Source organism: Phaethon aethereus (genome assembly GCF_964289735.1).
Source record: "Phaethon aethereus genome assembly, chromosome: 5".
In the NCBI taxonomy this organism is placed as follows: domain Eukaryota; kingdom Metazoa; phylum Chordata; class Aves; order Phaethontiformes; family Phaethontidae; genus Phaethon; species Phaethon aethereus.
Genome location: NC_138579.1, coordinates 18,678,380 through 18,698,066, shown reverse-complemented (window position 1 = coordinate 18,698,066; position 19,687 = coordinate 18,678,380). Strand labels below are relative to the sequence as shown.

The window sequence follows — 19,687 nt, the reverse complement described above, 5'->3', positions numbered from 1 at the left end:
GTATGGGAGAGAAGAGCTGGGCCAGCAAACAGAGAGAGCAGAAAGATTTGTTTGCCCCAAATCTAAAGGGAAAGTTTCTTACTGGGTTTCTTTGGAGGCCACTAAAAAGAAAGCGCTGTGATGTCCAAGGTTAACAAAGATAGCAGGAGCTGCAGCACAGTCCTAAGAAACAACACAGCACAGGGATGCTGTTACCCAGCTTCCTTTAACAGGGGATCACCTTGAACATAGTGACGCTCTTTATTTATTATTTCTAATGGGATGGAGAGGAGAGCCAAGGCTGAATAGTTGAACTTGCACACAAGGTTATACTAAAATAGATGAAGTAGGATTTTAGGGCAATATGAGTTTGGTTGTTTAGCTTTTATTAAGGTTATGATTTAAAACTGTTTGCAACAGTTGCTTCACAGTGTTAATACAGGAGGAGTCAACCAGCCAGTGAGATGTGGGAATGTTTCAGTAAATTCACTGCAGGTCATGGACAATCACATCTTGGAAAATGGCAACTGCAGTGAAACAGAAGCACAAGGCACTGCCTCCAAACTTTGATCAAGGGCACAACCTGACAGGTGAGCCATACAAGAACAACAAGGAGGCACATATATTCATAGGTGACAGCTGCTGACAAGCACAAAAACAGAGGAGTCCCAGTGCCACATACCATGGTACATGGGATTTGAATACAACTATTTCTCAGCTGCTCTGAAATGAGGCAGCTCAAGGGAGATTCACCAGCATTAGTGAAGGCTATCATATTGTCCAAATAAGAATATCTCTGTAAATCAAGGGTCTGCAACCTTTTCTGACACATGTATCTCCAGGAACTTCCACCAAAAGCTTCAGAGGATGTAAGGCTCCTGGGTGTATACCTGGTTTTCTCATTAGTTTGGCTGATGCCTTCATGATAGTCAACAGACTCCTTCCCACCTGCCCAGCTCCCCCCACACCCCAATCTCCTCATGGTTTAGGGCTCAAGATGTCTGAGAGCAAACAGCCATTGAAATTCACACTTAAATCAGAGCCCTTCAGCTCCCACCCCAAATTACAGCCTCATGCACTGCAGGAGGGTGTTCCTCTAATAGCAGTCAGCTCTTGAGGACCGTGAGGCAGCCCTAAGCATGCAGGTTGCACTTAGCCTGTAGCTGAAGAACAGCACCAGGTGAGGAAGTGGTAGAACTGAAGTACTAGGGAAAGCATAAATAGCAGGATCAAAAGGTCCAGGTGGTAAAGTCAATGCCATCGTGCATGATGTAGCAAACGGAGTCCGTAAGCCTGACAGAAATGTACGGTTTCTTCAAGTTTTGCCAAGCTTTTGCCTACAGTCTCCTGTTACCGCCCCCACCACCATGTATACTTCAAAAAAAAATGTAGACATTTGAGATCTCTGCAGGAGGCAATTCTGTACAGAAACTGAATTATGTCTTACTTTCTGGAAAAAATCCAAGCTGCACTTTATAAAATACCTTCTTCCTGACAAAAGCTTAGAAAAAGGTAACAATATCCACACATAAATTTCTTATTTTTATGCTGTATTAACTGTTATATGGAAGTTAACTATTTATAATTTCTAAAGTTTAAATCAGTCAAATAGTCTGTGGTTAAAAAAAAAATATTGGTCTATTTGATATTATTATTTGAAATAAAATAAATCCTGTAAGATCAGTGATATTGTTTTAACTTACATAGCTCTATAGAATATGAGAATTTTAGAGACTTTGAGGGGGGATAGTTGGGTTTTTGGTTTGTAGTTGCAGTTTTGTTTGGGTTTTCAGTTTTTCATAAGGGGACGTTTCTGTTCTTTGTAGGCCACTGCATCTCTATTCAGGTGATATTATTCTTTTCCAAGTGCTATCAAAAAAAAAGATACAAAGAGCAAGCCCCTGAACTAAAGAATGAATGGATAATATATTCATAATTATATATGGATAATATATCCATAGTTACTGCTTCCCTCGCACTACTCTCAGAATCTATCCCACAAACTCATTAAATAAAATGATATTTCCACTGAGATTTTTCTAACTTAAATCTTTGAAAACAAAGCTTCAATCTTTAACCTATACAAAAATAATGGATTAAATTATTTAAATAGTAAAAAAAGTACACAGATCATGATCAAGGTATCATATTATGATTACTTTAAGAAACCTATCAGGGTAAGGGATTTAGCTTTAGCAGGTCATTTTACCTCTACCAGCCTTCCAGCAGTGCAGCAGCTGTCACACAGACGTGAGAACAGCCTACTAAGTCCTCAGCCAAAGCTAAGGCTCTAGCAGTAAAATGCTCTACCCCTTTCATACCAAAATTCACCTTGATGGTTAAATGCAGCTTTAGAAAATGCATCCTCTGTACTTACTAGTGTTTCCTCCAGATCTCATTTTGGTACTTGAGAAAGTATCATCTTGTGACCTTAAGCTATTAAATACAGTTGACTAGCTGGAGTTCTCCTTAGAAATATTCCATATTCATTGATTAGTTCTTGCTCAGGAATAAAAGGGAGGTGTTTTAGAGATTAATTGTACTGCTACAAACCAGCTGGTGTTCTGGAACTGCTTGCATAAGCTCCCTACCAGCATGTTCTCCAGGGGACATGGGAGGTGCTGCAGTAATATTACACAGAGCTGCTGTCTCTCTGCCTTATAAAGCCTGGCCTTCAGGAATGCACACAACAATGTAAGGATTGGGAATGAGGAATCTCGTGAGTTTTGATCAGCTGGGAACAGCTTAACACATGTACCCTTTTCCCTCTTTGGTTTTTCCTAACAATAGGATGGGTATATCGTGAAGGCAAACTAGTTAACACCTGAAACAGGGAAAGACTGCGAGCAGAAAGCCCCTGAAGTCCATCTCTCCATATGTTTCTTTGGACATTTACAAGTTTCCAGTGCTGTGGGAAATAGCTGCCTGCACTACTTAGTGATGAATAGTCATCTACTATTCAGCAAACTGGTTCCAGAGGGCCAGGCCCACAAGTCAAACCTTTTCATCTCCTGAGTGTGTTTGAGTAATACACAGGTGGGAGGAAGCAGAAAAGCTTTGTAACTAGAGCAAAGAGAATATTGACTCAATTAAGTAAAATATTTTCTGCTAGTTGTAGAACGTTAAGCAAAGAGAATCTAATTTCCCAAGAAAGCAAAGTTGTCAAAATTACAGATTTCGTCTGAGCTGTTTTTCCACCTAACACAAGCATATTTCATAAAATTCTGAATATACTTTTTTTGATTTTGCTTCTCTTTGAAAGAGAAGAATATACCTTTGATCAAAGATGTCCACGAGAAGCAACACCTTTTAAAATGATAAAGGCGTTGCTTTATCATTTTCGTTGGCATTAAGGCTGCTGATAGGAATTCTTTGGGAAAACACTTCTACCACTATGCCCTGAATATTTCTGACCTTCAATGTAAACTTGAGGAAAAAAAAAAAAAATAATAGAACAGGATTCTCAGCAGTAGAGGACAGAATCACTCACAGTAACCTTGATGTTACAGAAATTAGCATTCCGAGAACTAGGAAGACTAGACAGAACTGGGCCAAATTAATTTAGTGGCTTCTGTTGTGGAGAGATACATATAAAGAACTCTGCAAACACCTGCACTTCTTTGTGGACAGCACTCATGCTCTTGGAACGACACCAGGACAACATTTGGTGGGAAACCAGTTCTTACTAACCTTACCAATACAACATAAAAATTATTGAAAGGTACAAGTCCATTTCAGACTGACAAAACTATTTTTGCTGCACTCCTCAGTAGCAAGGTAGCAGTGTGCCAGGGAGCTCTTTCCATCAAACCCTATCACCCGCACAGGAAACACTGAATTTGCTGCACCAAGATCATCCCCCTGCTTGAAATGCAGAACAATTACGAAAGAACCACTTACCTGGAACCTGTGAACCAACTCCAGTGACTGGCTGTCATTCTGGTCTGCTTCAAGGATGACATCTGTCAGTTTATGTATGATCACATCCAAAGGGCCCTGATCTTCAATGGGCTTGGTGAGGTCAAGCTGAAGAAACCAGAAAGAAACCTGTTATTAATATATGGAGGATCTGAGGTTCCTGTCCCTGACACCATCCAAGGTGTTGCTGCCACACAGAAGGCATTTACTTTACACACTGTCTTTATTTTGGTATGTTAACCAAATTCCTGAGAATTTACATTTTACCGAGTGTCAGAAAGCTTTACTCAAGACATTATTTCTCAGCAGTGTAGATCTAATTCCATGAAAAAGCAGTGAAGTCATTGGCAAGCATCCTTCACCCAAACACCTTCTTGTGCTGCTCCACCCTGAGCCAACATTTCCCTCTTCAGCTCTCTTTCCCAGTACTTACACATACATACAAGAGGAATGAGCCAACAAAGATTATCACCACTAATAAAAGGAACGCCTGCTGTGCCCTTCGCCCTCTGGGGTTGAACAAAACAACACCCAGGACAGTAATACAGGTAACGCAAAAGCAAGCGGCTCAGAATCTTTGCAAATTCATCTGCTGCAAGGACAGCTATTTAGCTGGTAAGCTGGAACGCAGCTCCCAGAGCATTCCCACTAGCAAACTTTGTCAGTCAGATGGATAGGGGACACAGATTTGGGGTAGGGTGTACAGAAACTCTGCTCCAGACAGCATGGGAAGGCACAAAGGTGGTGCAAATGTGTCACAGGGCTTGGTCCCCAGTACTAAGACAGGGTTCAAGGGGCAGAGGAACCACCTGAACTGGAAGAGGATTGAGTTAGGGATCTGTCAAGGAAATCTTAATGCAGAGAAGGGTACTAAGACAAGTGGCCGATGCAATTGTGAGGGCTCAGATGCTCAGATTTATCGGGTCATAAATTGAAACATTGGAGAGTCCAACTAAATCAGGAAAAAAAAAAATTACACCAGCAGTTGCAGCCCAGAGTCCCACAGAAACTGTAGGATCTCCATCCTTTGAGGTTTTCAAGACCTGACTGGACAAAGCCCTAAGCAACTTAGTCTGAATTCATTGTTGTATCTGCTTTGATCAGGATGATGTATATGGACCTCCAAGGTCCCTACCAAACCTAATGATCCCATGAAGTTATTTATCAGATTTGAAAATTGGTACAGTATAAGTACCAGACCTGGCTCATGTTCTAGCCAAGACGCCAGGCTGCCCACAGCACAAAAGCTGCCACATTTATCCAGCACTGCACTTCAGCCAAGTGTGAGATTTACTGCACCAGTGGCAACTTGTAAACTTCAAACTGGGAATATCTTTGAAATGAAAGAGAGATGTGTGCTCACTAAAGTTAGCATCTGATTTTACATTTACATGCAGGTTCCTTTCCATTGCTGCTATCCCTTTTATTCAACTCTGGCAGGGAAGGGGTGGGGGGCACAAGAAAGTGGAGGGCTGGGCAGGGGAGGCTGCTGATGCTTTGTTTTGATAGAAGCCTGGTCTTCACTGACTCATTAGCTTGAGTTTTGTCCTAATAAAGTTTCCCACCCTATAGAAATGGCCATACTTTGAATTAAGGAGTGCCTCAAGGAAGGTAACAATAAAACAGGATGGCCAGAGCTCAAGCACCAATAAACTAAAATAGCAGAGATCTAGCAGCCTTAGATTAGCAACTTGCAAATTATTGTAACTGATCCATGTAGTCAAACCGATTTTCTTCTGTAGGCACTCTTATCTCGGCTAGGCTTACTTGAGAACAGCAACTGAAGTTACCTATGGCACAAAAGCAAACTGAAAGATTGCCAATTCTTCCCAACAGAGACCACCACGACTATATGCTCCTACTAACAGGTTGAGGCTCTAGTACTATATTTGAAGTACTTACGTAGATGCTAATACAACTTGAAAACATATTGTGCGATTATCTTCTGAGGAGACTAACAGAGGCACTGTTCACAGGTGGGCAGCAGACTCTTTGCATGCCAAGATTAAGCGATGATAAAGACAAACAAGACAGACTTGATGTGTATGCTCGGTGATCGGTAAACTGTGGCTGGGTGAGGCAGTCCACAGAAGGTCTGGCTGTGCTGGCACTTACATTTCTACTTCCACAAGTAGTGCAGCACAAAGGCTAAGCGCAAACTTAAGTGTCTACAAAATCAAAGCAAAATGAAGTAAACTGCAGCTTGGCTAAGGTTGTGGAAGGACATGATCTACTTCTGTAACCAAGTTCCAGCAAATCAGTTAATAACCTTAAAAGAAATCTCAGATGACCACACTGCTTTTCCTGAGGTTTTTTCATCTGCCTATCACATCTGGAAGGAAACAACAAAACAAAGGGTCCATTTAACTGGCTCAGAAAGTTCCTGGTTGCCAAGGTACAAAAATGTGAATTAATCCATTTTCAGAACTTCCAGTTTGAAAAAGAGTGAGAAGCAAGTATCTGAGATTGGTTACCCCTCTACATTCTTCCTGTACTTACAGCTCAATCTGCACAGAAACATTCAGAAAACAAGAAAACAGTCCTCCCTTTCAGCCTTGACCCAAGAATAGAAATAAGCCTTCAATGGAATATCCAGGCATTTTCAGAACAGTGTTTTCCAGAAGCGTAACACATCTGGGCGAGATAACTTCTTCACAACAGTTGTGCCAGCTAAAAGCAACTGGCTTATTTTGAGAATTAAACCAAAATGCACCTACTTTATACATCGGAAACTGTTAGAAAGGGTCCCATAACAGTGCTCTGCTTTACCAGGAAAGCAATGCTGCAAAGGACAGCACGCTAAGGTAGCTCCTCAGGTAGGAAGTTCAGTGACCACTTCAGTTGGCTCAGCAAGGACAGCAGGTACATTTCAACCACACAAACCTTCAAAATTTGATCCACTATTTTGTTGATTGGAGGATCAAATTGTTTGCAAGAGTAAGTTCCCTGTGTTCTGGGCCATGCTGTGGAAAACAAATATTCCTGGGCTGTACGGAATTTGGAAGAGATCCACTTTCCTTTTATATACTAAGAAGGAAAAAAAAAAAAAAAAAAAAAAGGATTGGGGGAGGGGGGGAAGCCTTTTCAAGTGGAGTATCAGTCCCAAGCAGAAGTAAGTGAAAGTAGAGTGCAAAATTTCTGATGGCCCTCTGCTGAGACAAACACTAATTCATTGTTTGTCATCAGCTGGAATTTGAGCCCTCCTACTTCCCTTCTCTTTCAGCATCTCTCTCTCTAAACGATCATTGCATTTGACATGATCACCCAAAGGTTTGTTTTTGCACAGAACTAACACCATAGCAACAGAAGTGAGAGAAAAGATTATCAGCACCAGCTTGAAAAAAGAGAGAGAGATGGCTATGGTGCCTTTTCTTCTGCAAAGTAGGCTATAGCCTACTCTGCTTGCCCTTTTTTATATTTAAAAAAAAAAAAAAAAGAAAATCATGTATTGGTTTCATGGCATTATCACTTACCATCAAAACCTAGCAGAAATCAGATGAATGACATGAAAGACTGTGTCAAAGCTGTACACAGAAAATGCCAGATACAAGGTATATGCCTTTCCAGGTCTTATAAGCCCATGTATGGAAGAAAACAACTGCTAGATAAATGCTCTTATCGCTGCTGGCTGTAGCTAGCCTGCTCACCTTCTAATAGAAAGACTGGCTGGGAGTTGTTAAGTGCTCCAAGCTTAGAAATATGACAGTCTGTCCCACAGCCTTCCCAGAGCATCCACTGGAGAGCAAGCTGCAGGCTTGTAGAGCTCCATCTCTGCCCTCCTCTCCCCTTCCCCCTTCCTCTGTCTTCCAGAAACACACAGCCAGCACATTATCCAAATCATTACACAGGAGGGCAAAAGAAGTTTATTTCCATCAAGCATAATTTGTTTAAAGTTTTGGGGTTGTTCTTCTCTGGAACGCTGGCAATCCATCTATATTGCAGGGACAGGGCGAGTGCCTGGCAGAATGCCACAGCTCTCCACTGGTCCCAACTGCAATCCCACACGCATGCATTTCTGGAAGACGTGTTTAAAAATAAAACTATGTCCACGTGAAAAAAATCTGGATTTGTTCACTGAGGAAAAAAACCCAGACAAACACAAATGTTGGATTTAGCCCCCCCCCCAAAAAAAAATCTAAATTATTTTTTTGTATTTTTTGCTTTATTCATTGCTTCCAGTCCATGCTATAATCAACTGTATTTCAGAATCTGGCTGAGCAGGATTTGTGGTTTTTTGTGGTTTTTTTTTTTTAAAGCTCTTCAGAAATAGTTTTTGGATTATCATTCACATGAAATGAAGTCTTAATACCAACCTATTTTGTTCTCCGAACTGAAGACAGATCTGTCCACTGCTAAATCCCTGAGGAATTTACAACTCATCTCTCCCTTTGTATTCATTCTCACTTTTCTCTTAAAATATTTTCATTTAAAAAACCCCAACAAACTCATAAATCTATTGTTCAAGCATTTTGTTCCCAGTCTCCAGTCAGCTAACAAACTCCACTCACCAGGATGCTGCATTAAGTTCTTGCTTTGTTTCAGTTTTTGTCTGATGCACTGCTTAGGAGCAACAGACTAGAAGTGCATGTCCCTCCGCAGCAGCCTGTCTTGCTGCAGGTAGAAAAAGCTCATGAAACTTTTACCCAAAGGAGGTGAATGAAGATAAGGAGAAAATCATCAGAGATGACAGGTTTGTTCTGAGCGTTCTCACTAGGCAGGTACCACCAAACCATCGGATGTTATACCCAGTGGTAGAAAGGCTTAATAAAATACCACAAACGGGAAAGAATCTGTCCAATTTTCTGGTAGAGACCTGCCAATAGTCGGCTACACATTTTCACAAGTGACAGCCTGAAAGTCCCTTTGTAGTAATTAAACCGTTTTCCTCCCTGTGAACCGGACATACAGCACCAGCCTGACCTGACCTCTCTGCTCCCTGACTCCTGAGGCTGTATATGGAATTTTCTACACAAATCTGTTGTATCTTGTTATTCAGATATTCAGTTAAGACTGCACTGACCCCAAAACATGTGGGGTTTATTTCAATCTTAATTCAGCTTCTTAAACTCCACTGCATGCAGACCTTCAGGTTTTTAATCATCATCTTCCTCTCCTGGAGCTATTTTCTAACCTGTATCTTCATCACATGCATATATATCAAAAGGCTTGTAAAACAAAGCTTTTTGATTTCTCCCCTTCTTTCCCCAACCCCATCCCCAGTGTCTGCCTTTGCTGTGCCTCAATGCTGAGCAAGTCATAATGAAAAAAAAAAAGTCATGAATGCTCGAGGTTGGAAAGCCAAGACTTCAAGAAGTGAAACCCTGACAGCTGAGGTATTGGTGGATGCTGTTCTCTCCCCAAAAAGTTCAGAGATGAAAGCTTCTAGAAATATCTTAAGCACTCTGAACAGGGAAGGGAAGCAGTAAAGATCAATACTGCCAAGTTCACTGTTTTGCCTTATTGTAAAAACTAAACAAAAATACACAGGATAGTCTAATTACAGGAGAGAAGGTACTTGTATTTGAAAGGAAGTGAGGAAATTTCCTGAAAAGAAATCAGGGAAACAGTTGTGCTTGTCCATCCACACATGTGAGACCTACTCGTACAGAGCAATGGAACGGAACAGAAGAGAATGGTGCAGAAGCCTGCCTGCTCATCTAACAAACCAAAGGAAATCCACAGGACCAAACAAGATCAGCATGTCCTCCTTTCCCAAATTAAATCCTGCAGGAGCAGTCCAGTCCTGTCCCTCCACCGGGACTACACTCCCACAAACCCTGCTCTCGGCTCTGTGCAAGTACAAAACTGACACAAGTGACTCCCTGACAAAGCCATGGAAGGTGACAAAGTATGTATTGGTATACATTTCCTCCTGAGGAAATATATTATGTTACCTGGTAGACAAAACCCGGGTGTTTTCATTCATATACAGGCTCTCCATAGCTCCTAAAATATTCACATATTCCAACTAAATAAACATTTACATTATTTAAGAGAGCTCTCCTTCATCTCTCCATCCAAGGAAGAAAGTGATCTGGGCTGTCATCATGCACAGCTAGTAGAAGTATTCAGCACTTGCTGCTGCTGCTAACGGGGCCAAAGGACGTTGAGGGAGAACGTAAACCCCTCTGTGTGACAGAAACACCAGTTCTGTCCCACTGCGAAAGGCAAACATGGACCCAACCATCAAGGGCTGTAAAGAAGGAGCAGAAAGTTCACCAAGGCCCTATGTTTTCTTCCCCCCCGCCCCCAGTCATCCTTCTCCAGCGCCGAATTAACTTGTGCGTCCTGTCGCAGGGGCAGCGATCTGAGAAAGGAAATCCGCTGCAGCGAGAAGACTTCCCCCTCAGCTCTCCCCTCACACTGACGAGAGGAGAGGGCATCGCTAACACTGCCACGTCAGAAGGGAACTCTTTCCCAAGCAGGAAGGAAACGTAGCTTGAAAATACCCTACCTTTTTGCTAGTCTTCTCGGAATCAAGGAAATCAAAGACTGACCGAAGAGCTCACCTTTCTACCACTGCAGGACAGTAACTCCACAGGTTATCTTTTGTTGCTCTACCCAGCTTAGTTTAAGAGAACCACCAAAGGAGAAGGAGACCATGTCCCATGCTGGGACACATTGCTCAGAATCTCAGGTGTCAGCAACATCCCAAACAGCAAGATATGCCTAAAGGTGAGGAGCAGCACAACATAAGCTATGAAGCCCTGCTGGGTTCACGTTTTCTAAGATACTGAAACTTTACCACCAGAGGAGAAGATTCTGGGTTTAACAGATGGTTTCTCTGCATTTTCTTGCGCTGGCACCAGAGCAGATTACTTTGCCTTCTGTTTGGCACAAGTTGCCAAAGTATGTGTGAGCACTTTGCACATTTTCAGGAGTCACATGCTGTTGCTCCCCTAGAAGCTAGGTATGAACTCCAAAATGCCTGGGACGTTCTCACTTCTAGCTGTATTCTAATAAAATTATGTAAAAGGAATCTCATAGCTTTTTTTTTTTTTTTCCCCTCACACACACTACATGTACTAATGTACACGGACAGCATTTATGGATCACTTCCCCAACTACTACATGAACTGATTAGCCTTTGCACATTCAAGGCTTGTCCTGCAGTCATGCAATCCCCCAGGACCTTGACAAGCATCGCCTCCCCACAGGCTCCTCTGCAGCCTCCCACAGAAGCAAAGAGCAAGCCAGCATCGCTATCACCTGTGCAGTAACAGCGGCAGACAGTGAACAGAGACTCCAAACTCAGCATGCACAACAACGCTGGGACAAGTTACCACATCTCAGTTACTCAAACCTTTCCCACTGTCCCATTGTCCTCCCTCCTCTGACCCTGGCATATAAACCTCCACTGAGCATCACCCTCCTGTTAGCACCAAGTTTTGCCCTTTCACATCTTTAAAAGCAAACCAAGAAATCCCGTGTCTGGGCTACGGTTAAAGCTCTTCACAGACAATCATTTTCTTTTCAGTAGAGGTTTTTGTTACCCAAGGCTGGAACTTCGTTGCTATATTGTTTTTGACTTGTATTGTTTTTGACAGTCCAATGCAAAAAAACATTTCTCGTAATTAAACTATAACTTGGCCTGGGGGCTCTGAGCAACTCCATCTAGTTGAAGATGTCCCTGCTCATTGCATGGGGGTTGTACTGGATGACCTTTAAAAGTCTCTTCCAACCCAAACGATACTATGATCTCCTCCTCTCCTATACAATACTTCGGCAGTTGCAGAAAGTTCTTTCCAGAACTTGCAAAGATGTGGGAACGGCTGTTTCTGAGCACGATATTAACCTGAGAGCTCATGTCCCATTAGGGCTGGACTGCAGAGAGCAACTGTTGGTAGGCAAGTGGTTAAAGAGTTCAGTCGTGTTCAGGGATGGTCTGAAAGGCAATTGCTGATTTTCAGCACTGCAGGAGGAATAATCAATGTTACTGGAATACAAAAAAGCCTCTTGCTAAGGGTGTCTCCGGAGGTCACCAACACTCCCGTGGATTAGGAAGGGCAGCAGAACAAATCCAGAGATTAGCAGAGGAGAAAACTTTAACAGAAAATGTGTGACATGGGAGGATTAGCGCTCCAAAGAAGAAAAGCAAGTTATAGAAAAACAAGATCCTAAGGAGAATTTGCAGTCGATGTTAACGTGCTGCTGAGATTGCCTTGCTTTACTTTCTGTAACTGTCAAAGAGATAGCGTTCACATACACCAGATTTAAAGGCTGTATAGGTAATCACAGTAGTGGAAGGTATGGGAAAATTACAAAGTGTTTCAGAAAATTTTTGTCTCACTTCTTGAACTTAAAGCTTTGGAACCGGCAGATCGGATCCAGAAAGACTAGGAAGAATTTACAAGGAAGATTTTTAATGTTTCTTTGAGCGAACTGGGTCAGCTCTAGCCCAGTTATTGAACTGACAGATCAATAAATCCTGCAGGAGAGCAGATGTTAAAGGAGGAGTGGAATGGGGAAGCCATCCATGGAAAACGCTTCAGCTAATCCAGAATACATATATACTGCAGTGCTACAGGCAGCCCAGCCTGGGTAAGCAAAGGGAGGGGGATGAGAGGGGTGCACTTTACTTCTTGGAAGTGCTTGATTATAACATCATGCAAACATTCAAAATATCAAATTTTGCAGTACTGCAAATACTTTTCTTTTTTTTAAACTACTGGATACAGAGAAAGTTAAGATGAAGGAAATGTGTTCTTCTGAAAGTTCCCCTTGGAGCCATGTAAGCATGCACTGCATAACCTGCCTTCCTTTGGCCGTGGGATCAGATAAGTACAAAAGCTGATACGTAAGAAACACTCCCCAGAAAGCCTGGCTATCACCCTTTATCCTAAGGGCCGAGGAAGCTCAGCTCTGGACTTGCACCACACGGCTCAGGCTCAGCTTAAGGATAATCCTTCAGCAGCACCTGTCAAACATCAAGAGCAGTCGGAGCTCCTGTGTGTGTGCGGCTGCACGTCCCAAGAGATCGCCAATGTCTCTGCTGTAATTCTCCCTTCAACAAAGCTTCCAGCTGGTGAGCAGAGGGGCACAGCCAGGCCGCCGGCACCCTCTTCTCTTCTGTTAGCAACTAGCCCCAGCAGCGCTGGATTTCTAGGTGCATTTCCCTTTCTCAAGGGACTCTGGGTGATGCAGAGTTACAAGTGAATACAGGTAGCACTCAAAGTACATTTAATCCAGCTCATCACTTTGATAAATTTATGTGGTCTTTATTGTGTACTAGGGAGTTTAAATACAATAAAGCAATAGCTGTCAGGGTAGAAAGTTTTTGTGCTCTTTGTTCACCCCCTGCCTAAACTAATTAGGGTCACTTATGAGAAACCAAAACAGAATTGAAACATATTTCTCTTAACAAAAGATCTTCCTCCATCCAAACATATCCTTATAGTGTTGCTCATGGACACTGGGTAGCTAATAATGTTTGTGCCACCGTGAAGGATAGAGGAGAAGGAATCACAGAATCACTAAGGTTGGAAAGGACCTTCAAGATCAAGTTCAACCATTAATCCAGCACCACCATGTTCCCTAAACCATGTCTCGAAGCGCCACATCCACATGTTTTTTGAACAAGGAGAAGTACACTGGAATACAACAGGGAAGAAACACAAAAGCTTTAGAAGACTTAGTCAGCCTAAGGGGGAAATAAAAATGGGTAAGGCTGCTTTTAAAAAAAAGAGAAGGCCACGCTCAGGCTGATCTATATCATATCCCTATGCTGCATGAGCAGAAATCGGAAGGGAAACCGTGAAGAGATGGAAGAGATTGTGGCATTCCCTTCCATCCTGTTCCAGCAAGTATTATTTATGGGAGAATGAAGTTGCCCTTCAATTACAAAGCATTACTTCAGCTTGAAACGACTGCTCCCAGTGAGATAAAATGATGAAACTGTTCCTTCCAAGGCATTTGAAATGATCTAAAATGAACACGGCCACAAAGACAAAATAGTTAGCCTGTGATTTCTCAAACTGAGGAAGAAGGGCATGGGTGGACACCACAACCCTCATGGACCACGTTCTCAGGTGCTGCACTGCTAGAAGGTATTGGAGAAAGGAGCAGAAAGTGAAACCAGGAGAAGGTGGCTGGGACACAGGCAAGGCTCTAACATGAGGAAGAGGAGCACAGTGGGTCTAACTCATTGCTTCAGTGAACACCCTGGCATAGAGAAGATGATCACAATAGTTAATGGCAAACAGTTTGTTTCTCAGCCACTGCAAGGTACCTTTGCTTTTTACTTTCTACCGTGTCTGACAAAGTCCTCGCAAGTACTCCATGGCCCAACCATGGATCAGACATCTTTTCCAACCCAGGTGAACTGTATTCCAACATAGCACCTGCCCCAACACATATGGAGAACCATTAGCAGAGGCAGAGCATTTTAGGTAAAATTCCCTTTAAATGAGAGTCTTGCTTTTGCTGTGCTGAGGAGGTCTGACAGTCCCACAGTATTATTTGGATGTAGTCAGATGTTAATGAGAATGAAAACAAGAGGAACTGTATCATTAGGGGAGATTAGCTTCTTAAACTCAGGAAAACAAATGCTAGGACTGAGGTTATGGTCCAGCTATTCCAAAGCAGGAAAACTAACATAATATTTAGTAATACAAAGAATATTACATCAAGCTGTGTTAGTTTACATTACAGGATAAAATGCTGTACAGCTCAAACATTTTTTTTATGATCTCAGGATGACAAATTGATAAATTAAAGGAAGTAATTAGTAAAGACTGCTGAGCTGTGAAAAGCTCAAAGATTTGGACATAAAGGACGCTTGGCATTTCTTGCAGGCATGCCAAATAGCAAATGTATTTCAAGAATACATAAAAAAGAAGACAAATTGGGATCTCTGTACAGCAAATACAGGTTTAATATTAAAGATAATACAGGAATGGCCCCAACTTTACACAGATACTTGGCCTCAGTTTTCAGCAAGGATAAAGATGCTGACTGTGAGAGCAAAGCAGGGTGGTAAACAAAGATGGGTACAGATATATCAGTGGGTACCAGCAGTCAAAGCCAGAACTCATGGAGTGAGATTCACTTCATCTCATTTTAAGGAGTCAATAACTACATTGTAATTTCAGGATTCTCTTTGCAGTCAGAGAGAAATTAATAAATATCTTGATGTTTTAAATTCATCTAGTCTGCTCTACATTCATGTCCTAGGATATGAGGAATTGCACCTGAAATATGCCTGACTGGAGGGAGCCTAGTGGAGTGGCATGGCACTGATGTCAAATGACTCTGAAGCGTTTTAGTGTGCTGAGATGAGGGGAAGCCGCCTCTCTCCCATAACCGGATACTTAAAAAGCAAAACAAAAACCTCTAGAAAACAAAATCCAATTAACCAAAACACGGCATAGGAAATCACAGGATGATAATACAAGGGTTCTGAATAACTGTATCCACCACGGGAGTGCTTCCCAAGATTAAAAAATAGCAACTACATTAGGGAAAGAGTAGGAGGGTGAGAAATGACAGCTATTGACTGTTCATCTGACCTAATACTATGCGAGTAAAGCCTGAAACCAGGACACTGACAGGAATCTACAAAAGATGGATCAAATCCATCTAACTTGCTGTGTGACCACTGATTCTTCAGACAAAGAAAATGCAGCAAAGCCATTTTCTCGGACTTCAGTAAAGTGTGCAAGTCAGGTATACCGGAAGGAGAGAAGGACCAGTAGAAGAACAAGAAGGTGAATGAAGAGCTGACTAAAAGAGAAGATGATAATGGCTCGCACGGTGAAAGCAGCAGTGGCAAAGCAGAGAGGGTGTGCAACTGGCATTCCTCAGGCACTAGTCTTGTGACCATTTTATTTACTATCTTCATTAATGGTCTTAACACAATGAGTAGATTACTGATATTACTGAAGAATAATTACACAGAACTGTAACTGACACCACCATCCAGACAGAAGTATCATGCAGAAAGGAGAATCAGAAATAGGACAACATGACTAAATACAAAATTAAAGGCCACATGTAGCTGGACTCACAATGCAAAAAAACCTGCCCTATGCTCAGAGAAGGATGCTAGTATGGTAGCTGAATTACAACTGTGACTCAGTTTCATCAGGATCTGGGTAATTTTGGGTGAGATTTGCAAAAGTCAAGCTAGTATAGAAGGCACTACTGACACCCCTCATGGAACAGCTGCACCCAGTTCAGGGCATCCGTATCTAGAAATATAAACTCAAAATGAAAATAAATGCCTAAGAATTCAACCAAACTTTATAAGTTCTAGGCTCAAGAGCCTAGAAAATCCCTTCCACACCTACATCCCATGGTCCTTAAAAACTATGAATAGGAGCACTTGAGCTAATGCAGATTCTTAAGAGTGTTACCCACTTTCTGGCAAGAAAAAGCTTACCATAATCGTAAATACTGCTGCTGCACTTGAGTGCTGCTTTAGTTTATGCTATAAATGTGCATTCCTGGGTATGCAGTACAAAGAAAAATCTGCTACCCAAGAACACGTAGGGTCCAGGAGTTCCCTAAATATCCTTCTAGGAGCAAAAGAACTAGGAGGTGCAGCAACAGGGATCAAGTAGAAAAATCTCAGGTTTCAAATTATTCAAACTCACATTTCACTTCCATCATAAACAGAGTGCTAAGTGCGCAGCACACAGGCAAAATTAAAAGATGACCATCAGAAACATCACTCAGGAAGAAGAGGGCAAAGCAGTACTTTGAGCTGTAAATCAAGCCTGGAACACTCCCTAATTCTGGGCTCTTTCCTCACCCACCTTGACTGACAAGCCTTCCTCACCAGGTGGAGAAGAAAGCTGTAACTCCTTCCTTGGCAAGGCACCCAGGCCTCACTGGACTTCTGCAAGGATCCTGCAGATACCTTGACTCACCAAGATGGCTGCACTGACTTAAAGGAATATCAGCAACATGAAATTAGGCCAGTTTTAACTGGTTAATAATAGTTTCAGGTATTATCTCCCAAGCCTACCATCTGACTGTTGGGGCTTTAAAATTACATTACCCACCCCCCACTATTCATTTTCTTTTCCCTTTAACTGTTTGAAAGGCTCAAGTGAACAGGAAAATTACTTCCTCTTCAGGGAAGATGGTGAATGCAGCGGTAATTAAGTGAGCTAGAAAAAGAACAGCTAAAATTGTAGTTCCTATTCCTCACTCAGCTCTGTTTACAGGAATCTCAAGCATTCCTGTCACAGCAACAGGTAAAACACCCTCAGAAAACGGAGTCTATAAATCGTTAGTATGCCTTCCACAGACACCAAATCCCATCCTTAGTATTCATACTCATTTTAACAGGCAAATATGAGGAGAAAATAGTTAAAATATAAGAACACAGCTAGAGTGTGAAAAGCCCGTCTGTGTAGCTTATAACCTCATGACAGAGAAAACCAGATAAACTCCTAGAAGGTCACATATGATAACCTAGTTTTCAAAGCATGTTTGCATGCACTCTCTCTCTGAGCTCTGATATCAAGGCACTTGTCTTGACTGTCACTCAGCTGTCTGTCAAGATGCCCTAACAACTTCCTACCTCCCTCTGCTGCTTCTTGTCTATCAGCACAGATGATGCTTCATTTGCTCTCACTTTCTTTCCTTCTCCGCTCTTTTGCACAGGGGTAGCTCCACACTCCTTCCCAATCTCACCTTGGCATCTCTTCTGCACTGCTTTTGCCCAGGCAAGACCCGTTCTGCCAAGTGACAGAGAGGGCTGAGCCCAGCTCCCATCTCCCCTCAGGTCCCTGCTCCACCAGACATCACCTGCAGCCTCCTTTTTGACGCTTTGCTTTTTCTCCCCTCAGCTCAGCTTCTCATTGTAATTGAATCTCAAGCTCATAATCCTAGTTTCTGCTTTTCTCCCTCTGGCTCTTTCCTGAACATCTGTTCTTGCTCCTTCCCAGTCTGCTCTCTGAGCTCCCCTCTTTCATCAATCTCTGTGAACACTACCACCATTGAGCCACCAAGCCCACTCTTTAGAAGACATCCTCAATTCTCTCAAGGTCTCCCCCCTCCTGCAATCCAGGACTGGTGCAAATCCAGATTCCTTGTATCCTTTACCACATCACCTCCCTTTTGGATCAGAAAGAAGCCCTCCCCTGCTCACCTTCAAAATTTTTGAGCTTATTCTCTCCCACCTCTCATCCACCTGCAAAGCCAACTTCCACTGCCCACTTCAAAAATCCAACCATTGCCTTTGCATTTTCTTCCATCCTGCTGCTTCCACTTCAGAGAAGCTTCCCATAAACATTTACCAAGCTTTGTCACTGCTGGACTTCACATCTCTTTTTCCAATTCCTGCCTTGCTGGAAGCGCATAAAGTCACTTCTAAAACAGCCAAACCCCCAAAGTTCTCCTGCTTTTTCTCCAAAGGGCTACTTGACTCCATCTACCACATTGACCACACATAGACACAGAGAAACAAGAGTATGGTGTGACACTGCACCTAAATTAATGTGGCTACACAGCTTCCAGATGGTTAGCGAGGACACATGAAACTACTACGGGCAGAACAACTTTCACAGAGACCAGCTGAGCAGAGCAGTACCTCAGCTCAAGTTAGAGCCTTGGTCAGTAAGAAAGTTATTCATAAAAAAAGTATGACATGCACAAACACATTTTATGTATTTCTTTACATACATATATTCCTACCTCTCCAATAGCCCTTGTTGGAGAGAATATACATACGTGTTTTCTTCCTCTCGTTCCCCTCTGAACTACTTAACTTTCACTTAATGATATGGCACAGAAGAAACAACCACATGTTGCCACTCTAAGCCATCTTTTGAAACTGAGAACTTACGTTAAGCTTCTATGCGTTTCCCCATAGTCAATTCTCACCATTGTAGTATTTAAAAATCTGCATTTTGAGGAGCAACAGGGGCTTCAAACCATTACCATACAGTTAACTGACATCACTTCATACTTAGAAATACTGTCTGGCACTAGCCCTTTGAGCTATGACACAGACACTATCTCTTTCCCTTGCCTGTCCCACACTCAGGAGCCAAGCACCTCACCATAAGCAGTCACCTGCGAGTTGGCTGTGCAGGAAAAACTGAAACCACGTACCATTGTGGGCACAACTTTTACACCCAGAAGTTTTCACATACAATTGAAAAAAAGGCCTGTTTGATGACAAAACCCCTTGCCCGTGCTTCCTGACTGACTGTTTGGTCTTCATTGTTAGTCTAAGCAAAATGTCTCCAAACCTTTTGGGCACAAGCACACTTGAAACTTTCAGGACAAATCTCAATTTCCAAATGAAAAACCCTTTTCTTACGGAAAGCAAAGATATGAAAAAACTTCCCATTTTAATTCATGGCAACAGTTACATAAGAATCTGCTTCATAAAATTTCAGGGAAAACGTTTATTTAATAAGGATTTTAATGGACCATGCTGAAAAAAAAAAGCAGAACTTGCCCCCTTTGCATCCCCTGACTTACTGTACCTGCTCAATCCACTAGCACAGAAAAGCTGACTTAAAAACCTCAGGCGACTGGCAAAAAGAGCTCCTGCAGATGAAGTTTACCCTGCGTGTCGCAGCAGTGTAAAAAAAGCTAACTGTTTCCCAGCAGGAGCTGGTAAAGCGATCTCCAAAGGCTGCTTCCTCTAAGCTGTGTTGCAATGTGAGCGCGGCCGCATTCGGCCGGGACGCCCACCAGAAGGCGGTTGATCCAGAGCTGTCCAATTCCTGATTCTCACCTTACCGGAGAGGTTAAAATGAATGTTTCAATTTTTCTGACTATGACTTCCCTCCCCGCTGCTTTGCATCTCTCTACAAGCCCTCCTTATTTC

General features: G+C 42.4%; 1 protein-coding gene across 1 annotated transcript in view; it reads right to left on the bottom strand.

Moving 5' to 3' along the window:
* The window catches only part of ITPK1 (inositol-tetrakisphosphate 1-kinase), a gene marked incomplete at its 5' end in the record, with an annotated part of 149,037 nt that overhangs the window by 68,313 nt on the left and 61,037 nt on the right, over positions 1 to 19,687 (bottom strand). The window contains one exon of the mRNA XM_081999822.1: positions 3,880 to 4,005. Coding sequence (XP_081855948.1) covers positions 3,880 to 4,005 — 126 coding nt within the window. The remainder of the gene's footprint in view (positions 1 to 3,879; positions 4,006 to 19,687) is intronic.